The sequence below is a fragment of the Crocuta crocuta genome, unplaced genomic scaffold (assembly GCF_008692635.1).
Source record: "Crocuta crocuta isolate KB4526 unplaced genomic scaffold, BGI_CrCroc_1.0 scaffold113, whole genome shotgun sequence".
NCBI classification, from domain to species: domain Eukaryota; kingdom Metazoa; phylum Chordata; class Mammalia; order Carnivora; family Hyaenidae; genus Crocuta; species Crocuta crocuta.
The window spans coordinates 2,898,901-2,915,779 of record NW_027530368.1 but is presented as its reverse complement, the minus strand read 5'-3'; the positions used below and the strand labels follow the sequence as shown (position 1 = coordinate 2,915,779).

The 16,879-nt window shown below is 35.5% G+C and overlaps 1 protein-coding gene across 2 annotated transcripts in view; it reads right to left on the bottom strand.

The window, feature by feature from the left end:
• The window catches only part of EXOC6B (exocyst complex component 6B), a 594,589-nt gene that overhangs the window by 277,651 nt on the left and 300,059 nt on the right, over positions 1-16,879 (bottom strand). For both annotated transcript variants that reach the window (XM_077766295.1, XM_077766296.1), the window contains exons 9-12: positions 12,169-12,252; positions 11,757-11,803; positions 10,370-10,490; positions 536-607 (exon numbers count right to left, since the gene is read on the bottom strand). In XM_077766295.1, the coding sequence (XP_077622421.1) occupies positions 536-607; positions 10,370-10,490; positions 11,757-11,803; positions 12,169-12,252 (324 nt within the window). The remainder of the gene's footprint in view (positions 1-535; positions 608-10,369; positions 10,491-11,756; positions 11,804-12,168; positions 12,253-16,879) is intronic.

Genomic DNA, 16,879 nt, shown 5'->3' with positions numbered 1-16,879 from the left:
AGGTCATGATCTCATGGTTCATGAGTTTGAGCTCTGCATCAGGCTCTGTGTTGACAGTGTGAAGCCTGCTTGGGATTCTGTGCCTCCCTCTCTCTCTGCCCCTCCCCACTCATACTGTTTCTGTCTTCAAAAATAAATAAATAAACTAAAAAAAAAAAAAAAAAAGAAAGAAACTCCCAAGTCACTCAGGCACTGTATCTGAATTAAGGACATTTTAAAAAACTAAGGTAGTGAAAATAAAAGCTGCAAATGAATTCCCTACATAATCTCTTATCAATGAAACTGAAAACTGGAATGACATGGAAGCCGATTCAATTAATTGACTTGCTCTAAGCAAAAAATGGGGATTGGAAATATTGATGAGGATATAAATTGGTCAAGGTTACTATTATAAAAAGATCAAAAGATCTAGTTTAGGAAAGAAGAAACATAACTGAAACTAAAAGGCATTTATTCAAGCTTAGATAGATGATAAAAAGGTTTACATCGGATGAATACTAATCTAGAAAACTTTATGTAAACAGCAGTCACAAACCTGAAGTGTGTCAGCAAAAAGCACAATGAGGTTCTTCAAATCTAACACGAGGTTTGGATCAGAGCAGTAAGACTAAAGGAAATAAAAGACAATGAGGAAAAACATTGTAATTATTAAAAATAAGACTAAAATTTTAGTTTATTTAATTGTTTGATGCTTCCCCTGGTGAAGTAGTCTAGAAAGTGTCTAACCCTTTCCTGGCTCAAGGTAACACCAGATTGAGCCAGGGAAGAGCTGAGTAGAGATTCCAATAAGCCATGATCTTTATTTTTAACAGTTGGAAATTTAAAAACATACTTCTAAATAATTCTTCACTCAAAACAGAAATCAAAATTGACATTGCATATTATTTTTAAATGAACAACAATGTAATACTTGATATCAAAGCCTATACAATGTGGCTAAAGCAATTCCAAAATAAAATTTATATTTTTATATGCAAGCAGAAAACACAAAAGATTAAAAAGTTACTAAGCATTCAACCTACAAAGCTAACTCAAAAAGTCAAAATGAATCATAAGTACAGGAGAGATCAAAATTGATCAAATTAAAAGCAGAAATAACAGAGAAGGCATGATAGATCTGATCTGTGAAAACAAAAGCTCATTAAAAACATCAATAAAACAGACAAATCTTAGGTAAGCCTGATTAAAAAGGAAAACCTGAAACTAAACAACAATACAAGGAATACAAAGAGAAAATAAGCCTAAATACAGAGGAAAATAAAAGTTACAAATGAAGTCCATACATAATCTCTTATCAGTAAAACTGAAAACTGAAATGACATGGAAGATAGGTTCTATGGGCACCATTCAAAGATGTATATATGTCACTATGTGAAAGTTCAGTAATTTTGATATCCAAATTCTCTTAATTACAATTTGGTTACTTCCTCTTCCTATCTCTCAATTCCTGAAAGAGGCATGTTGAATTCTCCCACAATGTACAGTTCATCAATTTCTCTCCTTATTACTAATAGTTTTTGTTCTATACATATTGATGCTTGCTTGTGCTCTATAAAAAGGCTATGGTCTTTTTGGTGGGTTAAAACTAGAATAATACAAAATACTCCTTTCTTCCCCCATTTAATGGTCTTCAAATTCAATCCTGTTTGCCTTCGAGAATATTGGCATTTCTGCTGCTCTTATTTCATTCTTTTTAGGTCATCATAATATATGAGTATATCTCAGTAACCAGACTATAACACTTCCTAATTCTTTGACATTTCCTGTGATTACTGTCATATTTGAATACATTCCATCTTTTCTTTGAGAGAAAGAGAGAGAGAGAGAGAGAAACAGAGTGGAGCAGGCAAGGGGTAGAGAGAGAAAGAGGGCAACACAGAATACGAACCAGGCTCCAGACTGAGCTGTCAGCACAGAGCCCAATGCGGGGCTCGAACTCACGAACCATGAGACCATGACCTGAGCTGAAGTTGGACGCTTAACCAACTAACCACCCAGGTGCCCCATGAACCTATTCCATGTTAAGTTTTCTATTTACAATGATTTCTTCTTTTTTATTTCATGTTTTTCACTGGATCCTAGTTCTTTTTAAGTGTCTTAAAGTGGTTATTAATAAGGTTATATACTTTCTTCCCACTGTTTATATGAAATAATCTGGAGTTTTCATAAAAAATTTATTAAACATTAAGTCTCTCCCCTTCCATACGGATTCTTTATAGCATTAAACTTTACAAACAATCAAATAGCTAGATTTATCAATGAGTTTTACTCATTTTTTGCACACATTTTATTTTAATCCTATCCCTCCTTGTATTTTGGATTTTTCATTTTTTGTACAATACCAATAAAATAGGATAGGTAAAGCATAAACTCTGAGTCCTCATATGTTTGAAAAGGCCTTTGGTTTGTCCTCAAACTAAAATACAGCATTTCTGATATGAAAGAATTGTCTCCAATCATTTACCCTGCTTGATACTCAATGCAGCCTTTCAACTATGGGACTCTAGTCTTCACTGCAGGGAAATTTCCTTCTTTTATTATTTAATTACTAAAGTCCTCTCCTTTGTGCCTATCCTTTCTTTCTAAATCTCAATTAGATAAAATCAAAAATTAGTATCAGCTATCCATCATGTTTCTTAACTTTCCTTTCATATCTTCCATCTCTTTACTTCCTCCATATTTGGGGATACATATTTGACTTTGTCTTCTTGGTGGCCAAATGATACAATTTTATCTGTTTAATCTATGAATTACATTTCTGTGTTCAGGTAATCAGGGATTTCCAAGAAAGCAACGTTCATCTTCAGCTTGTTTGCTTCCTCCTTACTACATTTTTTTTAAAATCAGGCTCTGGGCTTACGGCACGGAGCCTGGTTGGGATTCTCTATCTCCTTCTCTCTCTGGCCCTCCCCTGCATTCTCTCTCTCTCTCCCTCCTTCTCTCTCTCAAAATGAATAAACAAACTAAAAAACACAAAACAAAAACAAACAAAAAAAAAACACTACCACAGTACACACTCTTGTCCACCCAACACATAACAAACTAAAATGTCCAATATTTAATATCCATAAAACATGAGGTTTTTGCCATACATTATTAATTACATTGTTCTATAATTTTGAATCTTAAATACCTTTTCAGTATTATCAGATGATCTATTTATATTATTAACAACTATAGTAGCAGATCTGATACAGAATCATTCCTGATACAAACTCTCCTTTGTATTAGCATATTATTTTTCCAATATATTGCTAAATTTGAATTCCAAGTGAAATGAATCGTGTAAGAGCTCTACCATATTTTGAAATCAGCACTGAGAATACTACACATATTAATACCTGAAATATCATATCTTTCAAAATGTTTCCAATTTATGCACTGACTAATAATTCAATAAGGAAAGAGCTGTGTTAGATGTGACATAGAAAGTGAGAAAGATACATAGATTTTTGATGAACAAGTAACATGATCAGTCAGATACAGTGTTTCTTTTTGTGATTTGTTTTGCTGTCTGGGTTGTTCTTATTTTGGTTCGCTTTGCTGGGTAATCTAATACTATAAACAGAATTAACACCTGTAACGTCAACTACTCTGTCTCACAATAAATGAAATGATTGTAAATGTATGTGGCACGGAGTTATGTTTTAATAGTCTTGTTGAGATCTGTTTCCCATACCACACAACTCTCCACCTGAAATATATAATTAACGGTTTTTAGTTTTTGTATATTCACAGACATGTGCAAATATAACCACTGTCAATTTTAGAACATTTTTTCACCTCAAAAAGAAGATCCATGTCACTTAAATTATCCTCCCAGCTACCCCCAGCCCAAAGCACCCATGAATCTACTTTCTGCCTCTCCAGATTGATGCTGAACTACTGGAAAGAAAAAAGGTATTTTGTTATTTGTTCTTTAACTCAAAAGAATGTACGGTAGATCCACAAAGAAAGGCTCCATGAAGACTAATGTTCCCCAGAGATTCACATTTCAATCAATCTGCTTGGAAAGTGTCCTCTTTCACTGATACCAAATACAGTTCCCTGCTGAGGGATATAGATCTGTTCTTAAATGTATCAGTCACAGGGAAAAAGTTAAGAACCACTGCTTTACAAAAAAGAAATTGCTTGCAAGGAATCTAAGTTTCCTACAAGAAAAAGCTTTTCCCAGGAAAATAACCAAATTGGTAAGATCATTGACATGAACAGATCTAAAATAAACAACCAAAATCAAGGACTCCTCTCCATAGAATACATTAATGTTAGCTAATAAATGTGATTGGGGGCATAAAACGTTCCTCAAAATATTACCTGACAAAGCCATAAAACACCAAGAACAGGACTTAGATGGAAAGCATATAAAATACTTTTCCAAAACACCATGAAAGCAAATAATTAAGAAAAACATAAATATTCCTGGTGAAAAATACCAGATACTGAAATAAAATTAACTCCATTTTAATTTACAGATTCACTGTATAGTAACATTATAGTTCATCTGTTGCAGGAGGGAATATTATAAGTGGTAAGAGGGATGTGACAAAGTGATTCTCAAAATAACCTGGAAGAATAAGAACATAAATAGCATGAGGGCGCCTGGGTGGCTTAGTCGGTTAAGCGTCCGACTTTCGCTTGGGTCATGATCTTGCGGTTCGTGGGTTTGAGCCCCGCGTCGGGCTCTGTGCTGACAGCCAGCTCAGAGCCTGGAGCCTGTTTCAGTCTGTGACTCCCTCTCTCTCTGACCCTCCCCTGCTCATGCTGTCTCTCTCTCTCTCTCTCCTAGAAATAAATAAAACATTAAAAAAATTAAAAAAAAAGAACATAAACAGCATGTACTAAAAAGAGGATTTTAGAGAATGTACATGTCCTATCAGAAATTATACCATACTATATCAAATATAATAATCAAAATAATGTTGTATTGGTTGAAGACAGAGAGAAAAAAGGGGAGTGGAAATCATAGAGACTAGCAACAGAGCTTAGTACTTACAAAATATATTATTTTTTTAAGTTCATTTATTTATTTTGACATGGCGGGGGGTGCAGGGGAAGAGCATGAGAGGGGAAGGGGCAGAGAGAGAGGGAGAGACAATCCCAAGCAGGCTCCCTGCTGTCAGCACGGAGCCCAACTCAGGATTCCATCTCCCGAACCCTGAGAACATGACCTGAGCTGCAATCAAGAGTTGAATGCTTGACTGACTAAGCCACCCAGACGCCCCTATAAAATGTATTATTACATGATAAAAGTCGCCTCCAAAATATGTTGGGAAAAGAAGGATATTAAAGAACGATGATGTCCCCACACAATTCATATGTTAAGGCCATAACCCACAGTGTAGCTGTATCTGGAGATAAAACTTAGATCATTAAGGTTAAACGAGGAAGGGTATTGATCTGATGGGATCAGTGTCCTCATAAAAGGAGTAGGCTACGGTAGAATGCACCCTGAGGAAAAGCCATGTGAGGATGAGAACAAAGCCATCTGCAAATCAGCAAGAGAGTTCTCACCAGAACCCAACCAGAAGCATGCTCACACTTCCAGCCCCTAGAGCCGTGAGAAAATACATGTCTGTCGTGGAAGGTACCAGTCTATGGCATTTTATTATGGCAATCTGAACTAAATAAATTAAAAGACTAACATAATAATGTTACTGGAAGTGATGTGTAGTTTTAAAAAATAAAGATAAAATCCAACTTCACACTCTTTATTAAAATAAACTTTTATATGTTTGTGAGATGTATATTTAAAAAGTAACTACAGAAATACCAAAATCAAATATAAACAAATCATTATATATTCTTTCGAATAAGGAAGACATAAATGATAAAGTTAAAATTCAATATATTTACACAAAAAAATTTTAAACTTCTGTAATGTCATGGAAAAGAAAAGCAAAATCAGAGACACATAAAACTAAAAAAGAAAAAAAACTGCAACATATATATCAGACTAGAGATTAACATTCAGATTAAAGGTTAGTGTGCATATTTTGAATAAATAATACATAATAAAATATTATAAAGCTATTAAAGTACAAATGCAATGCATATGAACAGGACATTTTTAAGAAGATATAGAAATAACTAAAAACATCTGAAGAGATTGTTTTTTAAATTTTTTTAATGTTTATTATTTTAGAAAGAGAGACAGAGTGCAAGCAGGGGAGGGACAGAGAGAGAGGAGACACAGAATCCAAAGCAGGCTTCAGGCTCAGAGCTGTCAGAACAGAGCTCGACACAAGGCTCAAATCTAAGAACCGTGAGATCATGACCTGAACCTAAGTTGGACGCTCAACTGACTCAACCAACTGAACCATTCATGCACCCCTTTTTTTTTAAGTTTATTATTTTTGAGAGAGAAAACATCTGAAGAAATTTTCAATATCAGGTTAATCAAAGAAAAATATGTTAAATTAAGATATAATTTCTGACATATTAGATTAGGAATGATTTTTTGTGTTTAAAAATACTTTTCTGTGAAATAAAAAGAATAGGCCTTTTAGAAATAGGCATTCTAAAAGATGATGCTCAGAGTGGTACTAAATGGTACAATATTTTTGCAAAGCAAATTAGCAATATGCATCAGAGGCTAAGAAATGTACAGATCCTTTAACTCACTAATTTCACATCTAAGAATTTATTGTACGGGCACCTGGGTGGCTCAGTCAGTTAGGCGTACAACTTTTGATTTCTCCTCAGGTCATGATCTCACAATTGCGTGATCAAGCCCTGCACCAGGATCCACACTGGCCATGGAGCCTAGTTAAGATTCTCTCCCTCTCTCTCTCTCTCTCTCTGTCTCCCTCTCTCTCAAAAAAAAAAAAAGAATTATTCTAGATATAATCAATTGTGCAAGAATATTTTTATAAAAGGGGTGCCTGGGTGGCTCAGCTGGTTAAGTGTGTGACTCAGTTTCAGCTCAGGTTGGTGGGTTTGAGCCCCGCGTTGGGCTCTGTGCTGACAGTGTGGAGCCCGCTTGGGATTCTGTGTCTCCCTTTCTCTCTGCCCCTCCCCTGCTCTCTCTTTCTCTCTCTCAAGGTACATAAATAAACATGAAAAATCAATATTTTCATAAAAATATTCACTGCAGTGTTTGTAAGAGCTAAAAAAAGCTATATACCTATAATAGAATATTCTGCAAATATATATTAAAACTAATATAGATTGATTAGACATTAAGTGAAAGACATAGCTTTTTGAAAAAATATATGTTGTATATTGTACTTTCATACACAAGCATATAATTTTTTAAGATATTTATTTATTTATTTATTTATAGAGAGAGGGAGAGAGGAGAGGGCAGAGGGTGACAGAGAATCCCAAGCAGGGTCAGTACTGTCAGTGCAGACCCTGATGTAGGGCTCAAATCCAAACTGTGAGATCATGACCTGAGCCGAAACCAACAGTCAGATGCTTAACCAACTGAGCCACTGAATCACCCAGAAAAAGAATCTTTAAATTTATATATTAGAAAGCTAATAATAATCATGCCAAGGATCATGGCCAAAATTTGTTACTGTGATAATCAATATTTTCTATGCTGGAGTAAACATGTTATCTTTGTAAAATAAACATTTACATATAAGAACACACCATACTAAGGGAGAAGATAAGACATGACAAATCTTAGGACAACAGATACACTGTTGCAAAAAAATAAAATGAAACCCTTAACCATTATTTAAATAGAAATAAATAACAAGTGGTAGTATATACAAAAATGTATAAAACTGAAGCCATAACATAGTTATGAGACTGTTTTTAGTCTCAGAACAGGCAGGAACTTTTAAAAAATATTTTTAAATTTGCCAAACTTTATTATGACAAAAGGACAAAATGGTAAAAATGTCAGATGAAGTCCTATGCCACATATAAATGATGAGGGAAATTTTAAAATAAGCTGGATTTATAAACAGGCAAACATTTAACATTTCTAAATACCAAAAAAGAAGTCATAAATAAAAATAAAAGGAGAAAATCTTTGCAATGCATTCAGGGACGTACCCTCTTTGATTTCAAATTAATATTTTTTTAATTTTTATTTATTTATTTTGAGAGAGAGAAAAAGTAAGCAGGGGAGTGTCAGAGACAGTGAGAGAGACAATCCCAAGGAGGCTCCACTCAGCCAGCACAAACCTGACACGGGGCTCAGGCTCACAAACCATGAGATCGTGACCTGAGCTGAAATGAAAGAGTTGGACGCTTAACCAACTGAGTCACCCAGGTGCCCCTCAAATTCATATAAACAAACTCCCCCACCTTACTACTTAGATGCCACAAAGGCAAAGTAATCATATCCAAACGTGACTGATCACTTCCAACCATCATAGGCAAAGAAACCATAAACCTAAGCATTACCTTGATAGGCTTTTTAACTTACCTTTGATGTCTAATCCATCAGAAAATATAGTTAATCTTACCTCCTAAAAGTCTCTCCAATTCATCTACATATTTCCATATCTACTCTTATCCCTTGGTCCAGCTAATCATCACCTCTTCCTGAATACCAGACTAGCCTACTAATTGTTCAACCCATATTATTCTCATCCCTCACTCATAATTTAGCCAAAATGGAAATCTGATCTTCTCATTCCAATTTATCCTCCCCCGGCACTGAACACACACACTCCACTCAACCCAGTGCTTTAAGCATCAAATAGGTCATAGATAGTATGACACCTGTCTACTTGCTTATTTATACTTCATACCACACTTGCTTAACTTTCTGCATTCTATGCTCTACCCACTCTCAACATTTTTCAATTCCCTAAAACAGCTACAATCCCTTCAATTACAGATTTTACACTTGGTATTTACCCTGGAATACTTGCTGATGAAGAGATAAGAGTGCTGAAGGGTCATGGATGACTTGTTTCTAGGTGGTACCGGATGGAGATTAGAGCCATTTACTGAAATATTCTAAATATGACATTATCTTCTATTATTAGGTCCTCACTATAATTTCTCGAACAGTTCAGGTAGAAAAGTACCCCCAAAGCCCTTGTACTACCATTCCTTATACCTAGAATTCTCTTTAATCTTTTCATAAATAATGACTCCTTGATATTCAGATCTCAGAATGCCACTTCTGATCAACTAATCAAAAGCAGGCACCAGGTTGTCCTAATCTATCACTGTTTTAATTGTACTGTATTATGACTATCTGATATTCTTATTTATTTATTGGGACTCCCCCGCCCAATTAAAATATAACTTTCTGAGGGGCACCTGGGTGCCTCAGTTGGTTAAGCAGCTGACTTCAGCTCAGGTCATGATCTCACAGTTCGTGGGTTTGAGTCCCGCATCGTGCTCTCTGCTGTCAGCACAGAGTCCACTTCAGATCCTCTGTCTTCCTCTCTCTCTGCCATTCTCCCTTTCACACATTCTCTCTTAAAATAAATAAATAAATAATAAAGTAAAATAAAATAAAACTTTTTGAGAGCAAAGACTTCATCTGCCTTGTTCAATGCTATACTGCCAGGGCCAAAACATAATCAACATTCAAGATACATTGAATAAATAATTAATTCAGAGCCAACATTAAGTATCTGAAATAAAGTGAATTATCATCAAAAATTCATGCTTTGGGGACACCTGGGTGGTCAGTCAGTTGAGCGACCAACTCTTGATCTCAGCTCGGGTCATGATCTCCTTTTCTGGAGACTGAGCCCCATGTCAGGATCTGCACTGACAGACCTACTTTGGATTCCCTTTCTCCCTCTCTCTCTGCCCTTCCCCTGCTCATGTTCTCTCTCTCCAGATAGATAAATAAACTTAAAAAATATATTTAAAAATTCATGCTTTGATAAAATATATCAAAACTGTGGGAACTCATAATTAGTAACATTGATATACTGTAAACATTTTTTTCAAAAAATAAGAATAAAACTGTGAACTCCAAATCAGTAGTAATGGCCTTAGAAGGCAATGCTGAGCCTTCGGTATCTGAGCCTTTTGCAGTCACTTGTCTGGATTTGAATCCAAGCTCTACCATTTACTGCATAACACGAGGCTGGTTACTTAACCTCCCTGAGGGTCAGTTCCTTAGACTACAAGGTAAACATAATAACGATACCTACCTTATGAAATATATATGAAGTACACATAACAATGCCTGACACAAAGAAAGGATTCCAATATATGTCAGCTGTTTTTTACTTTTTCTTCTTGCATAAGCATCCACAAAAGTGGGCTCAGAGTTAGAGAACATGGCAAATCTGAAGTGGCTACTTCCATATGTCTTTGAAAGAGATAGCTCCAGGTAGGTGATTCCACATAATACACGTATGATTTTAAGCAGTACAACACTGACTAGTATACGGATAATCAGCAGTAAGTCAGAACTTCTGGCGGGCTTCTTACATACCGAGTGGGTGCGGAGTGCTGCGATGGTTTTGGAAAGTGCCATTTCCCAGAGTTCATCAATGTAGGCTCTATTTACCAACCCCTGGGTTGTATGTAAAATGTGATCTTCAACCACAAAAAAGCTACAATTGAGGGAAAAAGACAGTACGGCTGTCAGAACTTACAGTTTGACTATCTCCAGCATCAGACAAACAAGAGCTGCCATCAAATTTGAATAGTCATTTTTTTTTCCCTAAAGAAAGCTACCTGGTGTCATAAACAGAATCACATTTCTTGGACTTAGTCCGTCCAACCACTTTACAGAAATTGGAGTCACATTTCTATTAAATCTTAACTATCTTACTCAGCCATGTAAAAGGGAAGAAAATGTTTACAGGTAAGGGAAGATAATTTCACTATATTAAAAACACCAGGCCATTAAGACATTTAAAAAAACTAACCCATTTCAAACAGACAATGAAAGCTGCAATACACATTTTTTTAAGAGCCCAACATACAAAATATCAAAATAATTCCCTTTATGTGGACTTCCTCATTAAGGTAAAAAAAAAATGCAAACTTATTTTTTAACACTCTGCTATATAGCGTTAGTGTTATACATTTAAAACGTATATTTAGCTACCTTGGCTAAATGTTCCTAACTAAATAAAATAATTCTTAAATAGGGAACTTTTATGATATATTTTAATCAAAACTACGAGTTACATTTAAAAAATCTCAACTTGAAATAAAAAGAAATTTCACAGTACAATTCAAGTCATTTCCCTTTCTTTTAACTGCAAAGTCATTCTCTCACAATTAGAATAAGCTATCTATATTTGGGGTGTTTATTTGGGAAATGTAATTCCATCCTAGTACGTATACTCTAGATGATGGTGGCAAACTATATAGCCCATGGGACGAATCTGGCCCACTGCCTATTTTTATAAATATTGTTTTACTGGAACACAGCCACACTTACTCATTTATGTACCGTCTATAGCTGCCTTCCCGCTGCAACGACAGAGCTGAATAGTTGTGACGGAAAACGTATGGCCTACAAAGTCTAAAATACTTTACTATTATCTGGCCCTTTTAAAAAAGTTTGCCAACTTTTGCTGATTATTTGGTTCCCTCTTACCAAGAATGGAGAAACAAAACATCAAATATAATAAAATTACAATTCAAAGTTTTTCTTCCTTTAGTCTTAAAAACTAGTCTTCAGCAATATAATAATGCTGAAACTAATTACACATTCCTTTGAAATGATATTTATTCAAAGACAAATCTCAGGAATTTAAAATAAAAAAAGAAAAATAATTTCCCAAAGGAAAAATTATTTTTCCAAGTCTTATGAATCTAGGTATGGAAAGTGGATAAATTCAAGGCATATACATACATATACCTACCCTACAATTTGATTAAAATACTTCCTGTAGCCATCTAAAGTTTCATGCTGCAACAAAGAAGAAAAAAGTTATTTTTTCTGTTTTGATACAGTAAGACAAAGTTAAAATCAGTTACTTCATTTCTTAGGGCTCAGTTCCTAAGACTCTAAGGTAAATATAACAATAGAACCCTTCCTACCTTATAGGGTTATAAGGAGGATGAAATGAAATAATTCATACCCAGTACTTTAAACAATGCCTGACACGTAGCAATCAATAGATGTTAGTTGCTATTTTCTTACTAGAAGTCACACCCACCAAAAAGGATCTGAGTGATTTAAAAAAAAAAAAAAAAAAGCACATATGGAAAAAAATGACATGATGCCAGAGAAGAAAAGTGAAAAGGTAAGAAAAGTTAAGTTGGTGATCTTACCATGTTAGATGGAGGCTGGAGCACCAAACGGGCCTGTTTTCGCCTCTGTTTTCGGTAGTAGTTCTCAAATGTTTCTCGGGCACCCTGTAAAATAAACAAAAGGAAATGTGTTGACGCAATTTGACCAATTATTCTAGTGTTTCATGGGAAAAGAGAAGCTCTCAGGTCTGGAATTGAGGCAACCCCAAATTTCTCAAAATGTGCTATTTTAACAGTGATCATAATCATAGAAAAAATAAAAATAATGATTACCATTTATTGAACCTTACTTACAAATCCCATAATAATGGATACAAAAGATTCTTAAGAGGATGCTACCAGAACTCAACCACCAACACACCAAAGCTGGTTGCTGAATCAACTATCATAAATTCACTAGTATGAAGACAAACCAACATTCTCCTAAGAGTAGTTCAGGAAATGTTCCTTAAAAACCTCACAGAACATTCCAGAAGAGAAATGTTCAGAATGAAAACCAGTCACAAATGAATCATGAGCAAAGGGCCAGAGCAAGGCAGGAAAAAGGCAGGAGCAGAGAACAGTGGAATCAGTCTTCCCAGCTAGAATATAATCAAGAACAGAAATAACACCAAAAAAGAAGAAACAAACCCCTGGAAATTCTTGGTACATGGTTTCTTAAAATGAAAGGTGCTCTAGAGAGCAAGAGCTGGTTCATGAGCTCCATAACTGGGTTGAACAACATCCTTTCAAAATTCGTGTCCTTCCTGGGATGTCACAATAGGACCTTAATTATAAATAGGGTCCTGCAGATGTATTTAAATTAAGATGCAGTTGTACTAGAGTAGGTGTCCCTTAATCTGATATAACTGGTGTCCTTAAAAGAAAAGGGGTGCCTGGGTGGCTCAATCGGTCAAGCATCCAAATGTTGGTTTTGCCTCAGGTTACGGTATCACGATAGATCAAATCCCATGTCACAGTGCTTACAGCACAGAGCCTGCTTAGGATTCTCTCTCTCCCTTTCTCTTTGCCCCTCCCTGGTTAACGGGTGCTCTCTCTCAAAATAAATACAGACAGAAGAGAGAGAGAGAAGAGAGAAGAGAGAGAGAAAGGAAGGAAGGAATTAAGGAAGGAGGAAAGGAAAGGAAAGGAAAGGAAAGGAAAGGAAAGGAAAGGAAAGGAAAGGAAAGGAAAGGAAAGGAAATGGAAAAGAGAAGGAAAAGAGAAAGAAAGAAAAGGGAAAAAAGACACAGCCACATTGGGAGAACATCATGTGGCGACACAGGCAGAGACTGGAGCAATATAGCTACAAGCCAAGGATAGATGGTAGGATGACCACCAGCAGAAGCTAGGGAGAGGCAAGTCTCCCACCCACAACCTCAGAGGAAGGACGGCCTTCTGACACCTGGTTTTGGATTTCAGTCTCCAAAACTGGGTCAGAATAAATTTCTCTTGTGTAGCTACCCGACGTGTGGTACTTCGTTACATCAGCCTAGGAAACCAATATTAACTCAAAGCTTTTAANTAAGATCTACTCTTGATCCAAGACATTTCTAAATAAACAAGAGCAGAAATGGAGAGGGAGTATGCACAGTGGTTAAGAGCATTGATTTTAGAACCAGATGATTTCTTTCAAATTATGAGTCTACCCCTTTTGAGATGTACAACCAGCTGCAGAACTTTCACTAATTTAACTTCCACCATTTAGCTATTTAACTTTCACTCAGATGTGCTATGGTGTCTCATTTGTAGAGAGGTCACGCTCACATTGTCATGAAGATCCAGATGAGTCAGAAGCCTTTTAGAACAGTGTCTGGTAAATAATCACCACTATGCAAGTGCTTATGTTTTGAAAAAGAAGATTAAGTCAATAATGAAAATGAAAGCCTTGCCCGTGGGAGAAAGTATAAACTCTATGCAATACATAAGTTTGGTTTCCTTCACCTTCCCTAAAGTCTGAAGAATCTTACTGAACATGACTTCTTTGCTAGATCCCTAAATCGAAGAAGTTGATTTAAAGTGCTAAATCACACTAATTCAATAGTGTAATCTCAGGAGTTGGCAAACATTTCCTCTAAAGGGCAGGATAGTAAACGTTTTAGGCTCGGTGAGCCATACATACAGTGTCTGTTGTGACTAGTCACCTCTGCTGTTGAAATTCAAAAGCAACCATACACAGTACATAAATGCATGTGGCCGACCGAGTTCCAATAAAATGTTATTTGTGGAAACAGAAATAAGAATTTCATATAATTTTCATCTGCCATGAAATATTCTTCTTTTTATTTTTTACCTACCATCTAAAAATGCAAAAGCTGTTTTTAGTTCCTGGGTCACATAGAAACAAGCAGCAGGGTGGACTTGGCCCCATGGTTTGCTGACCTCTGGTGTAACTTAAAAACAAAAGGTTTTCAATGCTAATGTGATTATAACTATAGACACCTGCGTTTTTCCTGCTATAAAATGAAATCAAACACTAAAGCAGCTATTTCAAGGCTTTCTTATTTCTAAGTCCATAAGTTAATGAAGTAGCAAATGATTCTATTTAAGAAATAAGAAGTGGAAACTGCCCATTGGTTTGTTAAACTTATTCCCCACTTGTCACCATTTCACAGCATAGTGGCATTATTAAATGTCAATTACATTCTGTACACTCTGAAGGGCTTTTCGTTTTAAAGTTAACAGCCCTAAAGTCCCTTTATTATTCTTGTGTGACATTACACATTCAACATGCTTTGGAGCCAAGGTACACTTAGCTGAGAATTTAGGGAAAGTATTCTCTCAAATTAGACCTTTTATAATAATTTAATTATTTGTTGTAAATGGTAGAAAGTATGCAAGGTGAAAACCTATCATAGACCTATACTTAATTCTTAACTATATACAGCTTTGCCTTTTAAATATTCATTCAATAAAATAAAAACACAAGAAAATATCAATTTATCTAATAATTCTGGCTTCTTCATTTACAAAAATGAGTTAGATTTTCTCTGGTGGTGGCTAAAGAAATTCACCTCTGATTATTCTATTTCCTCTGTCAGTTTTGTCAACTCAATGCTTACAGGTGGAATTTCAGAAGTAGATAGCTCACCAGTCCAGCTGAGTGCCTGTCTTTTCACAAATAGATCAAGAGATTAACTATAAAAGTTAGCCACTTCAGTTTCAAACTCCTCCATTCATTAATATTTTTTAAAAAACCTCAAAAGCTAGTGAAGGTATAAATAAACAGGTATAAAATAGTATCCAAGTGAAAAGTTGTTTTAGTTTGTTTTCATTTTATGTCATTAGTATTACAGTGGCCCAAAGACTTTGTAATAATTAATTAACTAATACATATAACATCACAGAAAAACAAGTCACTTAATCTATATAAAGTGCTTGACATGCAATAAAGAATGGCCCTTGTCGTCCTTTATAGTCTATGGTGAATTTATAGTCTATGGTGGAAAACTAGCAATTAAAAAAAAAAACAAAAAAATACTACAGAATCCTCTGGATTGGACTGATCGATGTGTGTGTGTGTGTGTGTGTGTGTGTGTGTGCACGCGCACGCACTCGTGGATGTGTGTGGTGAATGGAAGGAATGTCAGAGAAAGTTTCCCAGAAAAAAAAATACCGTTTATATTCATAATTGACAAATGAGTGAGAATAATACAGGTAAAAATAAAGGGAAAAAATACTCCTCAAAGAGACACAGAGGTTCAAGGAAAATTCTGCTCTTCACAGTCAACCAGTGCCCCACTTTTTGCATTTTTCTGATATTTTTAAAAATCAAGACATTATAATTGACATAAAACATTATTTTCAGGTATACACATAATGGTTCAATATTTATATATATTGCAAAATGACCATTGCCACAAAGCCAGTTAACACCTATCACCACATGCATTTTTTTTCTTTGTGAGGAGAACTTTTAAGATCTACTCTCTCAAAAAATTTCAATTATCCACTAAAGTATCATTTGCTACAGTCACCACACTGTACATTACATCCCCAGGACTTATTTATTTTAAATATTTTTCATCTTTATTTATTTTTGAGAGAGAGAGAGAGACAGACCGTGCGAGCGAGGAGGAACACAGAGAAAGGAAGACAGAATCTGAAACGGGCTCCAGGCTCTGAGCCATCAGCCCAGAGCCCAACGCAGGGCTCGAACTCACAAACGGTGAGTTCATGACCTAAGCCTAAGTCAAACGCTTAACCAACTGAGCCACCCAGGCACCCCAGGACTTACTTATTTTATAACTGAAAGTCTATTCCTCTTCACCACCTTCACCCAATTTCCCCAGTCCCCACTTTTGACAACCACAAATCTATGCATTCAGTTGGGTTTTTTGTTTGTTTAAATTCCACATATAAGTGAGATCATACAGTATTTGTCTTTCTCTATTTCATTGAACAATTCCCTTAAGGTCTAACAATGTTGTTGCAAATAGCAGGATTTCATTCTTCTTTATAGCTGATTAATACTCCTTTGTATATATAGATTCCACATCTTCTTTATCCTTCATCATCCCTCAATGAACATTTAGGTTGTTTCTATGTCATGGCTATTATAAATTATGCTGCAATGAACATAGGGGTGTACCCATCTTTTCAGTGTTTTCATTTCCTTCAGATAAACACCCAGAAATGAAATTGCTGGAACATACGGTAGTTCTTTTTTTAATTTTCTGAGAAACCTCCACACTGTTTTCCATAGTGGCTACATCAATTTACATTCCCACCAACAAAACAAGGGTTCTACTTT